Source organism: Polistes dominula, unplaced genomic scaffold (assembly GCF_049000335.1).
Source record: "Polistes dominula isolate Pdom_NZ unplaced genomic scaffold, Pdom_raw_medaka contig_15, whole genome shotgun sequence".
In the NCBI taxonomy this organism is placed as follows: domain Eukaryota; kingdom Metazoa; phylum Arthropoda; class Insecta; order Hymenoptera; family Vespidae; genus Polistes; species Polistes dominula.
Window position 1 is genome coordinate 633,725 of NW_028300915.1, and position 16,451 is coordinate 650,175.

The 16,451-nt window shown below is 26.0% G+C and overlaps 4 protein-coding genes across 8 annotated transcripts; 2 read left to right on the forward strand and 2 right to left on the reverse strand.

The window, feature by feature from the left end:
- The first annotated feature begins 171 nt into the window (after nt 1–171).
- On the forward strand, nt 172–7,624 carry LOC107070248 (RCC1-like G exchanging factor-like protein). Of its 3 annotated transcripts, none has more exons than XM_089170434.1 (9): nt 172–511; nt 619–879; nt 965–1,250; nt 1,356–1,528; nt 1,606–1,767; nt 1,854–1,981; nt 2,060–2,191; nt 2,259–2,338; nt 7,486–7,624. In XM_089170434.1, the coding sequence occupies exons 1-8, from the start codon at nt 418–420 to the stop codon at nt 2,334–2,336; spliced, it is 1,314 nt and encodes a 437-aa protein (XP_089026560.1). In that variant the 5' UTR covers nt 172–417; the 3' UTR covers nt 2,337–2,338; nt 7,486–7,624. The 3 variants fall into 3 exon arrangements, with proteins under 3 accessions (XP_089026560.1, XP_015183755.1, XP_015183754.1); XM_015328269.2 differs by lacking the exon at nt 7,486–7,624 and adding an exon at nt 7,164–7,298; XM_015328268.2 differs by lacking the exon at nt 7,486–7,624 and having other exon boundaries at nt 2,259–2,418.
- LOC107070249 (uncharacterized) lies at nt 2,353–7,131 on the reverse strand. Of its 3 annotated transcripts, XM_089170432.1 has the most exons (15): nt 6,279–7,128; nt 5,980–6,175; nt 5,715–5,880; nt 5,405–5,580; nt 5,171–5,326; nt 4,913–5,070; nt 4,487–4,824; nt 4,279–4,390; nt 4,074–4,203; nt 3,866–4,005; nt 3,592–3,795; nt 3,367–3,516; nt 3,124–3,278; nt 2,832–3,051; nt 2,353–2,752 (listed from the first exon to the last, which is right to left on the reverse strand). In XM_089170432.1, the coding sequence occupies exons 1-15, from the start codon at nt 6,325–6,327 to the stop codon at nt 2,598–2,600; spliced, it is 2,505 nt and encodes an 834-aa protein (XP_089026558.1). In that variant the 5' UTR covers nt 6,328–7,128; the 3' UTR covers nt 2,353–2,597. The 3 variants fall into 3 exon arrangements, with proteins under 3 accessions (XP_089026558.1, XP_089026557.1, XP_089026556.1); XM_089170431.1 differs by having other exon boundaries at nt 2,832–3,278; nt 3,367–3,795; nt 6,279–6,369; nt 6,646–7,131; XM_089170430.1 differs by having other exon boundaries at nt 2,832–3,278; nt 3,367–3,795; nt 6,279–7,131.
- Nucleotides 7,221–11,195, forward strand: LOC107070174 (uncharacterized). The gene is made up of 14 exons (XM_015328111.2): nt 7,221–7,363; nt 7,486–7,672; nt 7,924–8,189; nt 8,250–8,438; nt 8,546–8,689; nt 8,780–8,947; nt 9,027–9,205; nt 9,433–9,659; nt 9,739–9,881; nt 9,943–10,143; nt 10,222–10,347; nt 10,421–10,569; nt 10,650–10,854; nt 10,975–11,195. The coding sequence occupies exons 1-14, from the start codon at nt 7,324–7,326 to the stop codon at nt 11,112–11,114; spliced, it is 2,364 nt and encodes a 787-aa protein (XP_015183597.2). The 5' UTR covers nt 7,221–7,323; the 3' UTR covers nt 11,115–11,195.
- Nucleotides 11,196–11,218: 23 nt separating this feature from the next.
- Nup133 (nuclear pore complex protein Nup133) lies at nt 11,219–16,319 on the reverse strand. Its single transcript, XM_015328267.2, has 19 exons — nt 16,067–16,319; nt 15,649–15,988; nt 15,254–15,571; nt 14,992–15,162; nt 14,777–14,906; nt 14,521–14,700; nt 14,272–14,431; nt 14,034–14,202; nt 13,797–13,956; nt 13,598–13,710; nt 13,410–13,516; nt 13,115–13,331; nt 12,898–13,041; nt 12,618–12,819; nt 12,360–12,519; nt 12,082–12,277; nt 11,815–12,009; nt 11,500–11,722; nt 11,219–11,427 (listed from the first exon to the last, which is right to left on the reverse strand). The coding sequence occupies exons 1-19, from the start codon at nt 16,159–16,161 to the stop codon at nt 11,294–11,296; spliced, it is 3,414 nt and encodes a 1,137-aa protein (XP_015183753.2). The 5' UTR covers nt 16,162–16,319; the 3' UTR covers nt 11,219–11,293.
- Between the last annotated feature and the right edge of the window lie 132 nt (nt 16,320–16,451).

Here is a 16,451-nt window from a genome sequence, read left to right on the forward strand (position 1 = left end):
ACGAATTATAGCTAGAGTATCTACGAGCGTGTTCGTCAGCTAAAGCCTATTTTCATGAACAATATAATACTTAGTTCACAGTTATTCAAATATTCGATTGTTGGACAACTATTTTCGAACTTCCGGAAAATGGCGAACCAATTGTAAGGCGCTCAATTTTCAAATTTCTAAATTTCTAAATATATATTCATGTATATTATTTTTCTTTGTTATCCTTAAGAAAATTTGGAATTTTAATCTATCATTCTAATTCTTAATTCTAAATATATTCAATATTTAATATCCTTTTTATATATAGTCAATTTTAATGCTTTCTATGGATCTTAGTGAAGTTTTCGTAAAACAACGATGCACTAGTAACATATAACATATATGTAATATTTATTTGTGAAATTTGTATTTCTTATCATTAAAATTATGTTGAAAATAATTAAAGGACTTAGAAAAATCAATAAAAATATAGGATTAGGAAAATCCAATAATAAGAGGATGAAAAATGACATTTTACCTGGTAATAACCTTAAAATATATTCGTTTATTACTTATAGTAATATTTACAAATATTTCAAATAGTATTTAAATTCTAAGTACATTTTTTTTGTTATCATTTCATTACAGTATTTAAATACCCAATCAGTAAGGTGGGTGATCGCAGAGTATATGTTTGGGGTCTTGCAGAGCATGGAGCTTTAGGTACCATTGAGAGAACATTGATAAAACAAGGCATAGCTTATCTTCCAGCACCAAGAAGATTAACTTTTGCAGAAAGATATAAAGTAACAGATATTGCATGTGGTTATGGTTTTACAGCTTTTGCAGTAAAATCTTCAGATAAAAATATCATTTATGGCAGTGGAATAAACACTGATTCTCAACTTGGTAATAAAAGTATTTTATTATGTCAAATATTAAATGGCAATTGCTTGTAAATACTTATTTCAAAATGAAATGTCTCTTTACTTAGGTTTTCAAGAAGCAAATAATATTTATTTAGATGTAGTAACTTCACCAAGGCCAATAAATCTGCCACTTAAAAATTCAACAGCTGAAGTTATAAGTGTAGCTGCTGGAAGGGCACATTTATTAATATTAACAAACGAAGGACTTTTTACATTAGGCAATAATGGATATGGTCAATGTGGTAGACCAATTATAATGAATGAAAATTATAATCGTAGTAATGTAGTTCATCATATACCTAGTATAAGAGGAAATCGAATAACTGCTGTTACAGCTGGTCAAGATCACAGGTATAAAGTTAATCATTTATTTTAATTATCTAATTGTATGTCTATCTATGTAAATATTTTTTAACATTGTTTATTAATATATATATATGTATATATTTATCGTAGCATACTTTTAACAGAATCTGGTGAAGTATATACATTTGGTTGGGGTGCTGATGGACAAACTGGCTTAGCACATTATCGAAATGAACATCAACCAAGTTTGGTTAAAGGAGATTTAGCAGGACAACACATAATCAAAGTTGCTTGTGTTGCAGATTGTGTATTGGCTCTTAGTGGTATTTATTAATATTATTTTGAAAATATCATTTATAAAAATATTTTTCATTAATTTATTTCTCATTTTAAACATTAGATAAGGGAAAAGTTTTTGGATGGGGTAATTCAGAATATGGACAATTACTAATGGACAGTGACAATTATCAAGTAAACATTGCTACAGAATTGAATATACCTAAGGAAATAGGACATATTGTTGACATTGCTACTGGAGGCTGTTTCTGTATGATATTAAATTGTAAGAACAGAAAAAAAACATAAATATTAATTAGAAGAAAGAAAAATAATAGATAAATGACCGTTTTATTGTATTATATTTGTTAGCTGAAGGAGATGTTTATGTATGGGGATATGGTATTCTTGGTCTTGGACCAAAAGTAGAGAGGGTTTTAAAACCCACTTTACTTCCATCCACATTATTCGGTAACAATGCATATTCACGTAATACCAAGGTAAAATTAAATTTATTTAACATTGATTTCTATATAAATATCCATTTGGTATAATAATGCAATCATTTTTATTCATAGGTTTCAAATATATATTGTGGAATAAGTCATTTAGCAGCAATAACAAATACAGGAGATTTATACATGTGGGGATGTAATAAATTTGGATCCTTAGGAATAAGTCATCAAAATGATCAATTTTTTCCTTTCAAGGTAAGGATGTGCATTTTTTTTTCTATAATTTTTATTAATTTTTATTTTTTGTAATTTTATTTAAAAGGTGTCTGTAGGAGCTCAAGTAAAAAAGGTTGCCTGTGGAATTGATCACACAGTAGCACTTTGCAAGCCCTTCATCTAAAGGTACATTATTAATATTGTTTTTTTTTTTTTTTTTATTAAGTAACAATTTATTTATTTTTGGTACAAAATTTTCACAATAATTTTTTTTAAATATATCTGTACATATGCTTGTAATATAAACTTTCAATATAATTTGTTGAATATGAAATGAATATAAAGAGAATAAACCATTACTCGTATTATGCTTAATGAGATAATCAATATATTAATTATCAATTAATTATTATGAATTTTTTAAAAGATCTTATAAATAACTTTTTTAATGAGATCTGATATTTGATAAAAGATAATACATTGTTATTATTATCAAAGCAATATAATTGATTGCCATTTTATTTGCACTACTTGTGCATACTAAATGCTCGTATGAAATAGTATATTTTATCATGTGTGGATATCTACACCTATTTGGATCTGAAATAACAAGTTATTATTTCTATAATTGTTCATTTTATATATATATAATACATATTTATTGATAATATTTATTTACCTGTGCATTGATATGATATGTCAGAAGAATTAGCAGTTACAGATAGATATAATGGTTGACATTCATGAATAAATGTTGCCTCGCCACAAGATACTGAAAAACTATGTTCATTGTTATTTATTGATGTGCAAGAAACATCTTGATTAGTTTTTGTTGTATTAACATGTAATAGATTTCTTGATGAGCACACTGTTAAAGATCCCCAACCAGATCCTAGAATCTGGAGAAAAAGAAAAAAGTATATCATTAAAAATACATTTAATTCTTTTTTTTTTTTGTATACATTACATACCTTTACTGTAGCTGTAGTATCATGAGAAAAGAAATAATTAGGATGAAGTCTATAAAAGTTAATTCCATTTGGATGTACATAATCCACAAATGAATTTGAAGTTCCAGTTGAAACATAATTTGCACCACATTGTGTGTTAATTAATCTTTTGGGTACTGTAATATTTTGTTGTTTTTTTTTTCTATTAATATTACTGTATCATTATATCATAATATTATGTATTTTATCACATTTATATCTTACTTTGTTTTATTCTTGAAATAAGTTTATCAAGCGGCGCTAAAGCTTCTTTAGTATCTCCCAGTCCTATTGAGAACAAATCTGATATAGAATTTTGTACTATATTTGACCATGCATCCTTTGATCCAGAAGTTAAAATGAGGACGGTTGCATCTAAAAAAAAAAAAAAAAAAAAAAAATATAAAATGAGTAAAGAGTATATAATAAAATATATAACATAATTCTTACCTGGAATTTCTTCACGCATATATTTCAGTTGTTCCAAACAATAATCTTTGTCAGATTGAGATAACTGTGCATTATTATATGGCATAATTAATATTACATCTGATGCTTTTCCTCCAATACCTTCGTTATGTTCTCTATTTAATTTATCTTTCTCTAAATTTCTTAATATTTGAAATGATTTAGGTAGATTTAATCCTTTTTTAACTGTAAACAATTATTTGGATTTAATATTTCGTTAAATCAATTCTAGATAAATATAAGAACAAACAAATACCATTAGAATAATTAGACGAATTGAAACTGTTGAAATTTAAAATAGTATCGGTACTATTAATCATTACATTTCCATCATAGCCATTGATTATAGTAAAATTACTATTGAACTGATTAATTTCCATATTTTCTAGCATATATCTGTATAAAAAAAGAAATTATATAAATAGATATTTAACAAATTATTTCATTATTTTGTTTAAACTTACGCTAATATGGGTTGTACAACTTCAAAAGGCCAATTTGTATCAAGAATAATAGTCAAATCTGCAGAAACTATAGTCGAATCAAATAAACGATCTGTCTCTTGACACGATAAATCTTGGTTCATTGATGAAGCTATAAAAAGATGAATGAATATATTATGGGATTGATCATATAATGAAAAATATAACAGACTTGTTTAATACTAACGTATATATGTTGATAATTCATTAGCAGCATCAACTGCAAATTTTTCTATAATAGGTGGTTTTAATGTTGCTTTTGCTAAATTTTCACTCAATACTAAAGATGCACTGTATGCCTGTAAAACAAAAATAATTCATTGAAATGATTTTTATTTTGATATAAAATATTAGAATATTTAAACAACAACCAAAAATTCGAATAATAAATTTACCTGTGCAGATAATGTAGAATTAGGTGCAACGTATCTAAACAACGATCTACGATTGCACGCTCGAATTGTAGAATTAAATAAACCTGATGCACTGTAATACATATCCAAAATTTGTGAAAGACGTAAACTAGATATTTTTGAATACCACGATTTAACTTCATTAGCAAGAATCAATCCATCCAAATCTCCTCTAATTTCGGCAGTCGTAAATTGATATTTTTCATTAGAATTTAAAAAATACCAACGTGGCATTGCAATAGAATTCCAATCTCCATTAACTCCTACTTGTAATTTTTCACCTCTGGGACCTTGCATAAGTGCAACTTCAGCTAAATCACCTGTGTGTGTATAAATTTAATATTATTTTTATTAGAAATATCTATATATAGAGGATATAATAATGAAATTAAATATAACAATTATTACCAGCTAATGTGGCTATCCATTTATTATCTAAAGTTATATCAGATGAATATGCAGTTTGTAATAATTCATCTTCCAATACATCTCGAAGTATAATATTTTCTGGTTGTACTGCTGCAGCTATACCAGCAAGAATTGATCCACCAGAAATTGATCCCCAACTGTAAAATTATTTTAATCATACATACATTTGAAAAACAATTATAAATAATAATTTGTTTTCTTCATTTTGAGAGAGAAAAAGAAAGTTGCTTTACTTACGGAGTTTTAATTACACCATTCTCAACAGGACATTTACTTAATGATGGTGGAGAAAATATTCTTCCTTTATCAGGATGATTTGGTGGTAATTCTGGATAAAATGAATTAGGATCTACTGCACTTTCCGTTGAATTCTTTTTATTTGTCATTTTTTCTCTATATGATCATTAAAATTATTATTAAAATATGTTTTTTAATGGAAGGAAAAAGAAATACATATATATATATACTTACATTTCTTCTGGTGATAAAGTTTCAACATCTTCATTAATATTTTGTGTATTATTGTTATCATTTGGATCAATACTTCTAATATTTCTGTATGCACCATTTGCAAATCTGCAAACTGTTCCTTCATCACCTCTTTCAAAAATGTTTACGCTACTTGACACCATAAAATGCAGTGTACACTGAAATAATATTTAATATTACATTTTTTTTTTGTTACATTTTAAAGTATAAATTGAAAATGATTTATAAATCAAATAATATGTACTATATCTATAATTTATAAAGATTTCAATGTTATTAATAAAACTCTTACTCTTTCGATAGCAGTAATACTGTTATTAGGAAACAACATTGCATTTCCTTGTATAAAACGAAGTGTTTTTGCATGACGAAAAAATTCGTGACCAGTTGGTGCATATGGAGATATTCCATCTTGTGATACCACTGATGGGTTTGGACGTATACCATCTTGACGAAAACTATATATTAATAATATTTCAATATTAATAAATGTTATTTAAAAAATATATATATATATATATATATAATAAATAGTTTGTATATGCATATGTTTTTACCGATGTAATAATGCAACAGACAAACTTCTAAGATCCATATTCAAACCTTCTGAATTTTCTATTTTTCTTATTATTGCTATAAGTGTATTCAAAGTATGAGGTAATCTATTATTCCTTTCTAAAAGATATTTATTTTCATAACATTCACGAAGAGAAGTTGGAAGTGTACGTACAGCATTTTCTTGAGCATGAATGCCTAAAAATATAATATCATTTCAATGCTATTTTTCAAATTGATGATTCATTAGATAAATGAACATTTTCAATGAATAATAATAAAAAGATAAAAAAAAACTTACCTAAATTGTAGACAAAACTCATGATAAGTAAATAAAGTATCTTCGTCATAATTTTGTTCGTATATAATACAATAAAGCACTTTTAGTAAATCTACAAATATAATATATTACTTTATAAATTATAATTTATATCAAACAATGTATATATAATTGAACATATATAAAATTATATGATAAAAATATCTAGATCAACTTTTAATGCATTTATTTGAAAAATATCAATAATTTTTGAAAGGTACTAACACCTATCTTTCAAAGTATATAACTGAATTAATATATATATATATATAAAATTATATAATAAAAATATGGAGAACAACTTTTAATGTATTATTTGAAAAAATATCAATAATTAATCATAACTTACATATTATTATAATAATAATTTATTCAATTGTTATACAAAATATATTGTCCTTACTATTCTTCTTTGAAAGGTACTACACCTACCTTTTAACATAAGTTGAAATATCTACTATCACTATCAAAAGATAAGATATGAAATATTGTGAGTAATATGTCCCCTTTTCTTATTGTACAGATCATACTTATATGAATAAGGCTAATCTTAAAGAAATCAAAATTAATTCAAACACCAAATTTATTTTCAATTAAAAAAAAAAAAATTGAGATTATATTGAAATATTAATCATTTTAATTATCAAAATATATGTGTAATATATGTGTAAATATTTATAACATAACTATTATTTTACTTTCTATATTCTTCTAGATATTATTTATGTATATAAACAATATTAAATATTATTGCTAAATAATAATAATAATTCATGTTTATAAATTAATATCTTATTTATTCAATATGTTTATTGCATTGATTTTATAAATCATTCATAAATGTAAATAATAGAATTTTTATTATAGATATTTCACACATTTATATCTTATCAAGATTAGAAGTAGAGGCATTATCTTACTCTATCTTTTTTAAAACATAGTGATTCATTTCGAAGTACATAACATACGTTATTATAGCACGTGTAAAATATTCTTTCTTCAGTGACACACAGTGAACTATTTCAAAATGTTGATATACAAAATTTGGTTTCTTTTATTATGCTTCGGTATGTATTATACAGTTTACATTGTTTTTAATTAAAAATTATAGATATAATATTGATATATATATATATATATATATATATTGTGAAAAGTTATAATTAAAACATTGTATTTTATTTTACAGAATATTCTGTAGTATATTCTCAAATAACTATACCAGATGCTCTTAAAGAATGTTATATTAATCGTACTAAAAATGAGATATTATTACCTTTAAATATACGTACATTCATTGATATTTTACAAAAAGCTGAAATAGAAACATTTACTACTATGGATATGAGAACATTATCTTCATCATTGTTACACAGGTAAGAGAAATATATGAATAGTATATTACTCACTTAGGGAGGGATAAAGTAAGAAATGTCTCAGAGTACAATGTAATTACATGGTTTACAGAGTACATGTAAACATGTGCTCTTTAAGGCTTTCTTTGGACCTTCGGTTGCTTCGCTTTGGACAACAATTACATGTGCTCTGAGACATTTCTTACTTTACCCCACCCTAGGTATGTAATATACTATTAATTTGAATGAATGTTATATTAGTTATATATTAGGTTTAAATTTGATGGAGTTGAATACGTTGAAGGCTTGCATGAAAGTGAAGGAATATTACCTTTCATTGGACGTGGATCACAACGAACAAAAAATATAATAATAGAAGAATTAGTTCCAGGCAATGCTGATGCTTTTCCTTCTAATGTACTTTCACAATTAGAACGTTGCACTCTTCATTTTGCCATATCAAATACTATAAACAAATATAAATCTGACGATATGAACAATTTGTGTCTAGAAATTGGAAATCGAGAAAAATTAACAGGTAACATTTGATCAATTCTAATCTACAATGATTATTTTACAAATGTATTTTTTTTTCTAGGAAGAACCATATCTATTAATGCGACAGATTGTCCAAGAGAATATGGAGTTATTCTCACTCCATATGGGACAATTGCACCTGGTGCTATTATAGGAGCAATAGCTGCTAGTTTAGAACATCAAAGAATTACTTTGAATCAATTATTTTCGTCGTCGTCATCATCATCATCATCAGCTACAACTTGTACAAGTACATATATCATTGAAATATTATTTTTTTTTTGTTTAATATAATATTTTCAAAGACATTCATATCAATTTCTTGTATATTAATTTTTAATTATAATCATATTAAAGATGTCAATTGTTTAAATGTCAACGAAGATGAGATTGATTTTGTTATGCCAAAAGACGAAATGATTATTGAAAGATCAATGTGGCAGAAATCAATAAATACATCAGAAATAATAATTGATAATATATGGCTTACCACAATAGCTGGTAAGAGATATTTAATTACTATAATAATGATAATCATAAATTGTTATATGAAGAACAATTAATAATACAAAATGAAAATGTACATTTAAGGTGACTTGGGTGAAATGGTAATTTATCAAGGACCTTTAGTAAATGAAAAAATGACGTTAGGTGTAACTGGCTTTTGGAACAGTACCATATATCCTAATATTTATTATCTTACAAAAAATCCCAATAGCTATGATGCAACACGTGCTGAAATAGTTGGTGACATTGATGGTAAATTAATTGTAGTTAAATAAATAAAATATTTATTTATAATTGTCATATTTTTTCAATTGTTATTTGTAATTAACAGGTTTAATACTTGCACGCAATTTAGAAACATGGACTGCCGATTTTCACAGTCTTCGACTTAGTCAGATTTTTGATATGTATTATTCTGATCAAGGCATTAACTTTGATCCAAATATCAAAGCTTGTAATCGAAAAACAGCTTTTGCACAAGTTACATCTAAAACTATTTTAACAGAACAGGTATATTCAAAATTACATTATTAAATACGTAGATTGAAACTTAAATAAATGGCAACTATTTATTCACAACCGATACAAAAGAGTTACATGTTTGCACCTGTTACTGTCCTTCAATAGTAGTCACCAGCGTTAATAAATAGTTGCCACTATTTAAGTTTCAACCTACGTATTAGTAGATTTTATATTGGTGACAAAAGAATAAAAATGTTGACAATTTTATATTATAGACACATGCAGTATCATATTTATTAGCATATCGTAATAGTATAGCATATATATCTGAAGAGGCATTAAAACGACTGGTTAACTATGCTGTTGATACATTTATAAATTATACAGAAAAATATTTACTTACAGAATCGCACTGTCGTAATAAAAATGTTCAATTACCAGCAGAAGTAATAATTGCATTTGACGGTGCATGGACCCCAGATTATACTATGGATTTTATTTCGTAAGTGTATACACAGCTGTATTTTTATATATATATATATATGTATATAATAAATTTAAATATAAACAACTTGTTTCAGAGTTCTATTAGAAGATTTAGATGTATCAAAATATGGTTCTAAAATGGGTATATTGCATGGTTCAACAGGAAATTGGTTACTTAACGTCACCAATAGTCCATCAGTTGCATATGAAGCTATATACAATTTTACAAAAGTGTCATGTAAGTTTATATCATTTATACGGTATTAACTTAATGTACATTTATAAATAATTATTTTTAGGGCCCAATCAATTTAATTATACTAATACACTTGAAACAATATTTACTTATTTAAATGTTACGTCAGAAGAAAATAGACAAAATCATGTAATTGGTAATTTAGGACAAATTATAATTTTGTTAGTTCCATTAGCATTTATGACCAATGAACAACAACAATCAGCTTTAATGTTACTACGACAAATCAAATTATATTATCCAGGTAAAATTGTCTTTAAATTTTGTACTAACTATTAACACATTAATGTAATAATATTGATATATTATTTTATATATACAGATGTACATTTCTTGTATTATACATCGGAGTATAATGCATATTTATTTCAACCTTTTATAATGTCAGAAGAAGATCATTTAATTAAAACTTTGCAAATTGATGATATTATTAATCATTTTAGTACAGGTATATATAATTGTAATTAATCATATTTATACTTATTATGTAATAAATATTAATGATAATAATATATTTTTAGTACATTGGCTATTAAGACCTTTGTCAAATGTAAATGCAACTATTGAAAATCATAAAAATCAAATGGAAAATTACATAGCTCCGTCACAATTCATTTTATACAAGTTACATGCACACTGGAGAAAAAATACGAAAAAAACAACTGTAACGGTTTGTATATATTTTCTTTCTTTTTTTTTTTTTAAATATCTATACAATTGTTGAATAAATTAATGGTATTTATATTTTAGTTTCATAACGTTGGATATGGTGAAATAACAGTATGCTCTTGGATTCAGTTCAATGGTACAAAAAAGAGATACAATGAATATTGTAAAGGTGCAGACGGACATAAAGATATTATATTAACTGATTATACACTTTGTCCTGAAAAAAAAGTCTGTCCTCATATATATTATCGTGTACAGCATGTAACTTCTTTACGTAAATGTGTAGGTATGTAATAAATGAATAATTTAACTAACTATCTACATTACATATCAAATTTGAAACAATTAACATATAAGTATTAGATATATAATTAAGATGAAAAACTAATTATATTCTTCATTTCAGAATTAGATTGTAGAACACCGGATCATGTACGATACATTGTCAGAATAGAAAATACATATTATAAGAGTAATGCAAGTAGAAATATATTATCAAGAATATTTTCAACATTTATCTTTCTTTTATTTATATTTTTCAAATAACTTGTATTAAGAAAGTAGGTTATTAATAATTTGTAATTATTTTTTCTACTTAAAAATATTATTCATACAATTATAAAGAAACTTATTGATAGTTTTTATATATATATATATATAATTGTTATTTATTGTATATAAAAATACAAACTTGGTATTGATATTAATAATATTAGATGAATTTATTAATAATTTTCATAAGCATATTCGTATAATAATTTGACGAGAAATTGAAAGTTACTGGATACTGCAAGAGTTCCTAATTCGGGTTCCATAAGAAGTGCATCAACTGATGGTAAAAATTCCTTAACTTTACCACCTACATACAACAACGAAAATGTAAATATATTAAATGACAATTATATAAATAATTTTTATCATATAACCATACCCATCATATATGCAAGTTCCATTAATTTAAAAAATATGGTTCCTTGTGCTTGTTGTTTAGGATTTTTATCAACTGTTTCCCACGAATCTCTTCGAGCTGCACGTGCCCAAATTCTCAATCTTAATGAAGACTTTTCATCTTCTTGTTTGACGTAATCTAATAAATCTAAAGCTTTTTTAAAATCATATTCACTTGCTATGACATTATCTTCAGATGTATAAAGCTAAAAAAAAAAAAAAACCCAAAATTAGTAATATTGATTAATATTGTAATATTTATCACATATAAATTATTGTAAATGATTAATTGTTATACCGTGATTAATTCCACTGGTGTAAATACTTTCAATTTTTCAATATCATATCCATAAGTTGTGAGTACTCCAGTTGGTAGATCTTCTTGATGAGCAATTAAAGCTAATTCATTGTCGATAGTTTTAATACATTCTTTTATTTCATATTCTGGTTCATCGGATGCAAGAAGTGCCAATTTTGCCAATGACAACATAGACTATTAACAGAATGATATAAACTTATTTTCTAATATACAAACTTTATAAAAAAAAAAATAACAAATACATACTTTTTTACGTGTTACTAATTCAGTTTCTTGAACTGCTAACGAGTGAAGTGTATTAGCTGCAAATCTTAATTCATCAGTCAACACTGCTTGTACCCAGGATAAAGTAGGATGCTCGGATAATTTTTCTGCTAATTCAATTGAACAACCACGTCTACATCGTTCTACCAATTGTCCTTGTCGTCCATCTTTCACGTACCTTTATTTTTAATTATTACACGTTTTAAATATTGAGATTATTCTAAAAAAAAACGGATAAGAATAGTCAAAGATATATTTACCATGAAAATAAAAAGCCTGCAAAATCTTGTGAAGCAAATTTATCTATGTAACTGTCAAGTCTATTTTTATTATTTGTTAATTCGCAAATTTGAATGAGTGATCCAAAATCACAATATTTTTCAGCAAGTATGGCAGCATTTTCATATTGTTCTTCCTTTACTAAAAAGAAAATATTACAAATTAATTTACACGCGTATTGTATCAATATAAAAGTATATATATATATACATATAAATAATATTTATAATAATACTAACTAAGAGGTTGAATCAAACTCATTCTATCTGTTTCATATTGTTTTAAAAGTACTTCAAATTTTTCAGTACCACGAATACTTTCTAAATGACATTTCCTTCCATCTAATATTAGATCTATTAGACTGACCAGTTGTTCATATAATTCATTTTTAATTGTAGTATCATTCGTTCCAGTAACACCATGTTTTAAGGTCATATTATGCTGTGCACATTGAAAATGAAACAATTCATGAATACGTTCAAAGAATGACTCCTGAAAAAAACAATTAAATACACATACCATTGTGGTAAGACAATGTCTAAGACCATGTTTACCAGAAGCTGCAGTCCAAGGAAGATATTCTGTTATACCATTTGAACATCTTGTTGGTACGAAACGTTCAGCATTGTATTGTCGATATTTTACTACTTCGTTTAAAGTACCCTTGTTACAAAAATATACAGGTATGAAAAATTGTATAAAAAAAATAATATTAAAATGTTACATATGTACTTACCAATAGTATAGAATTGACTTGCATTATATATTGTGCAACTTGGTGCGTTGGTCTTTCCGATAATGTGACTTCAGTTGCATTGTTTACTAAACAAGGTAAAAAGAAATGTACAGCACTTACTTCACGATAAAATATATCACGTGAAGTTAATTCTTCGGAGGCATATGTTTCAGGTTTCAATGTTTGTTCAATAATAGAATCAATAAGCTCTGGATTCCTTAAAAATAATAATAAATGTTATATATAGATCAAATGTAATTTTATTTGTGATTAAAAATTCAATAGAAAAACATACCTATTTTGAAGATTATATATAGTCATAGCAGCAACTATTTTTTCTGCATATTCGCTAAGAACATGCGATGTAGACATAATTATTCCTCTGTATGTTACTGCACAAAACTTTATAAAAGATATCAAAAGTTATAATGAGATTAATCAATGTTTGTTTTGTAATACTTCAATTATAATTCAATTACTTACTCTATCCCATAAATTATGTTCTTTCAAAAATGATACAAATAAATCTAATGCTTTTTGTTTTCCTTCTAATTGATGAGGTATTTGAATAGCGGTAACAGCATTTATTGTTATAGCTAAACAAACAAACAAAATAATTATAAAATTTAATGACTTTACATAAAAATGAGATAAATTACAAAATAATAATAATAATAATTACATAAATCCCTATGGTTTGCCCAACGTGGATCATTCGCTGGATAATCATCAATTAAATCTTTTGCAACTTTCAAAGCCAATGTATCAAGAATTGCATCAATGTCCATCACAGGTTCTTCTTGCAAAGGAAATAGTTGTGTTAAAATTTCTTCACATTTGGACTAAAAAATTAAATATTTTATGTTAATATATTTTCATAACTAATCTAATTTGTTACAATATTATTTTCACATTATACCTTATTTTGACGTAAACTAAGTAAGAAGGCAGCTCTTAATTGTGTGACACCATCAGAACTATAAAACATATCTTGCAATTCATCGTTACTTGTAAGTACAGAAAAATTATTTGTTGTTTGATCATTTTTATAACTATAATCTATAGAAGAATTGATATCTGTATAATTCCTGTAAATAATAATTACAAATTATTATTAGATATACATAAATTATCAAACATATACAAAGAAAACGAACGTGTTAAAGTCTTGCGATGAAAAATCTGTTGGTATAATAGAAACAAGTCCAATATTTTTAGTAAATAATACTGGTGTTCCAGAACATAAAGCTCCTCCCAAAATACTGTCTTCTTTATCTCGAATTAATTCAATTTTATCTTGGTCATGTTCAGAAGCACCTACAAAATAAATATAATTAAATCTTTGAATAATTTTACATATATATATATAATTTGTAACATGTAATGGTATTATAAAAAGTACTTACAATTAACTACAATAACATGATCTTGATTATATATAATTGCTTCCCAACCACACAGTATGAAACGATAAGAGAGTAAAATTGTTTCCATATCAACATTATAGAAGGCAATATAATCAAATTTCACAGGTATAAACCATTTAAAACTATTCCCCATAGATGCACCAGACAATGGTATCAATCCTACAAGAACACATGATAAATTACAATATAAAATTAAAGAATGAATAATAAAATTGAACAATATAAATGTTTTTACCAAGAGCAAAATAAATTTGCATAGAAATGTCAGCACAATGAGCTGCCATTAGAAACACTATTCCTTCTTCACAAAATTGCATATCAATTAACCAAGTGTCCATACTTTGTGGATTACATGCACTTGATTCCTATGAATTAAAAAATATTAATATATTGGCAAATAATAATTAATTAATAACAATTAATGAAAAACTCATTGATTCTAATTCTTACCCAAACTTTTCTTTGAAAAGCTTGTGAAACCATATGGCTAATATCTTCATCAAACTCCATTTTTTCTTGTTCATTATGTGGAAATGACCAATATTGTAATGATAATCCAGCAAGAATCAAAACCCTTGATCCTCTTTCTTCAAATCCTGAACATACGACTTTTACTAATTTCTAAAATAGAATCATTTATTTATTATATAAATTGTTACATTAATTTATAATCTTATTATCTATGTTTGTAATAAAAATGAATAAAAAATACCGTTTCAGCAGCTGGTGATTGTGGTATAGCTCCAAAAATAAGAGATGTCATTCTACGTCCAATACCACCCAACCATCCTTGACTTGTTCTAAGGACACGGCAAACAATACTATTTTTTCCACCAATAAATTGTGGTTGTAAAAGTGCTACTGTACAAGTTGTTGTTGCTAAAATACAACCATGTCCTGGGATATATGTTAAACAATTAACTTCTTGTCCAGCAAGTTCAGCACTTGTTTCTACGGATGATCCTTCATGAGCTATACTAGCCCAAAATCTCACAATACCTTCCGGTGAAACTGCCATACAACTTGGAACCTAATGATAATATAAACACACATTGTCTTTATTATCATTACTATTTATAACAATAGATAATATCTAAAAAAAAAAACCTGTTGTCCTTGAGGTAACCACACGGCTATACATTCAGCTTTATGAGCGAGATCGCTTTGAGGTAACTGCAATTCTCGACATTGACTTTTATATATTCTTCTTTGTTTAGGATCATGTATTGTAGTTTTACATTGCCAAACTAAAATTCTACGACCACATATAAGCCAAGCCCATCCATCTGCAGATATGCTGACACTAACAGCTGTACTTTTATCAACAAATGTTAAAGCTTCTGTGACAAGAACAGGTAAAGCCGATCCAAAACTTTCGACAACATGACCCGGTGTTCTACAAATTATTTGTACAGACTGATTTGATCTCCCAGACATACTTAATCCTCTGAAATGGTAATATTTTATAATAAATACAAAATAATATCATTATTTAATTAATAAATATATTCAAAATTATACTTACGAACTATTTTTCTTTAAAGATTGTACTATTGACATTCTTTTTCTTGGAGAGTTGACACTTCTTCCCAAAGAACTTCCTGGACCTGTTCGATCCATTTTTATATTTATACAATATTTTTTGATTTATAAACATTAAAATTATGACCAAATGTGTTTATTTATTTTACGAGCTAAATTGAATTTTTAGGTTAGTTTGATTCGCGCTATAAACCGGCTGCACATGACTACATGTGTTTGGCACGAACTATGTATATTTATAATGGTCAACTGCATAAGTTTTAGAGAGAGGTTAAGGTTTTATATTTATTTCTATAAATAGTATAATCAAATAATACATTCATGAAAATATTTTGATCGTGAGAGGAGTATCATACATTTAATTCTTA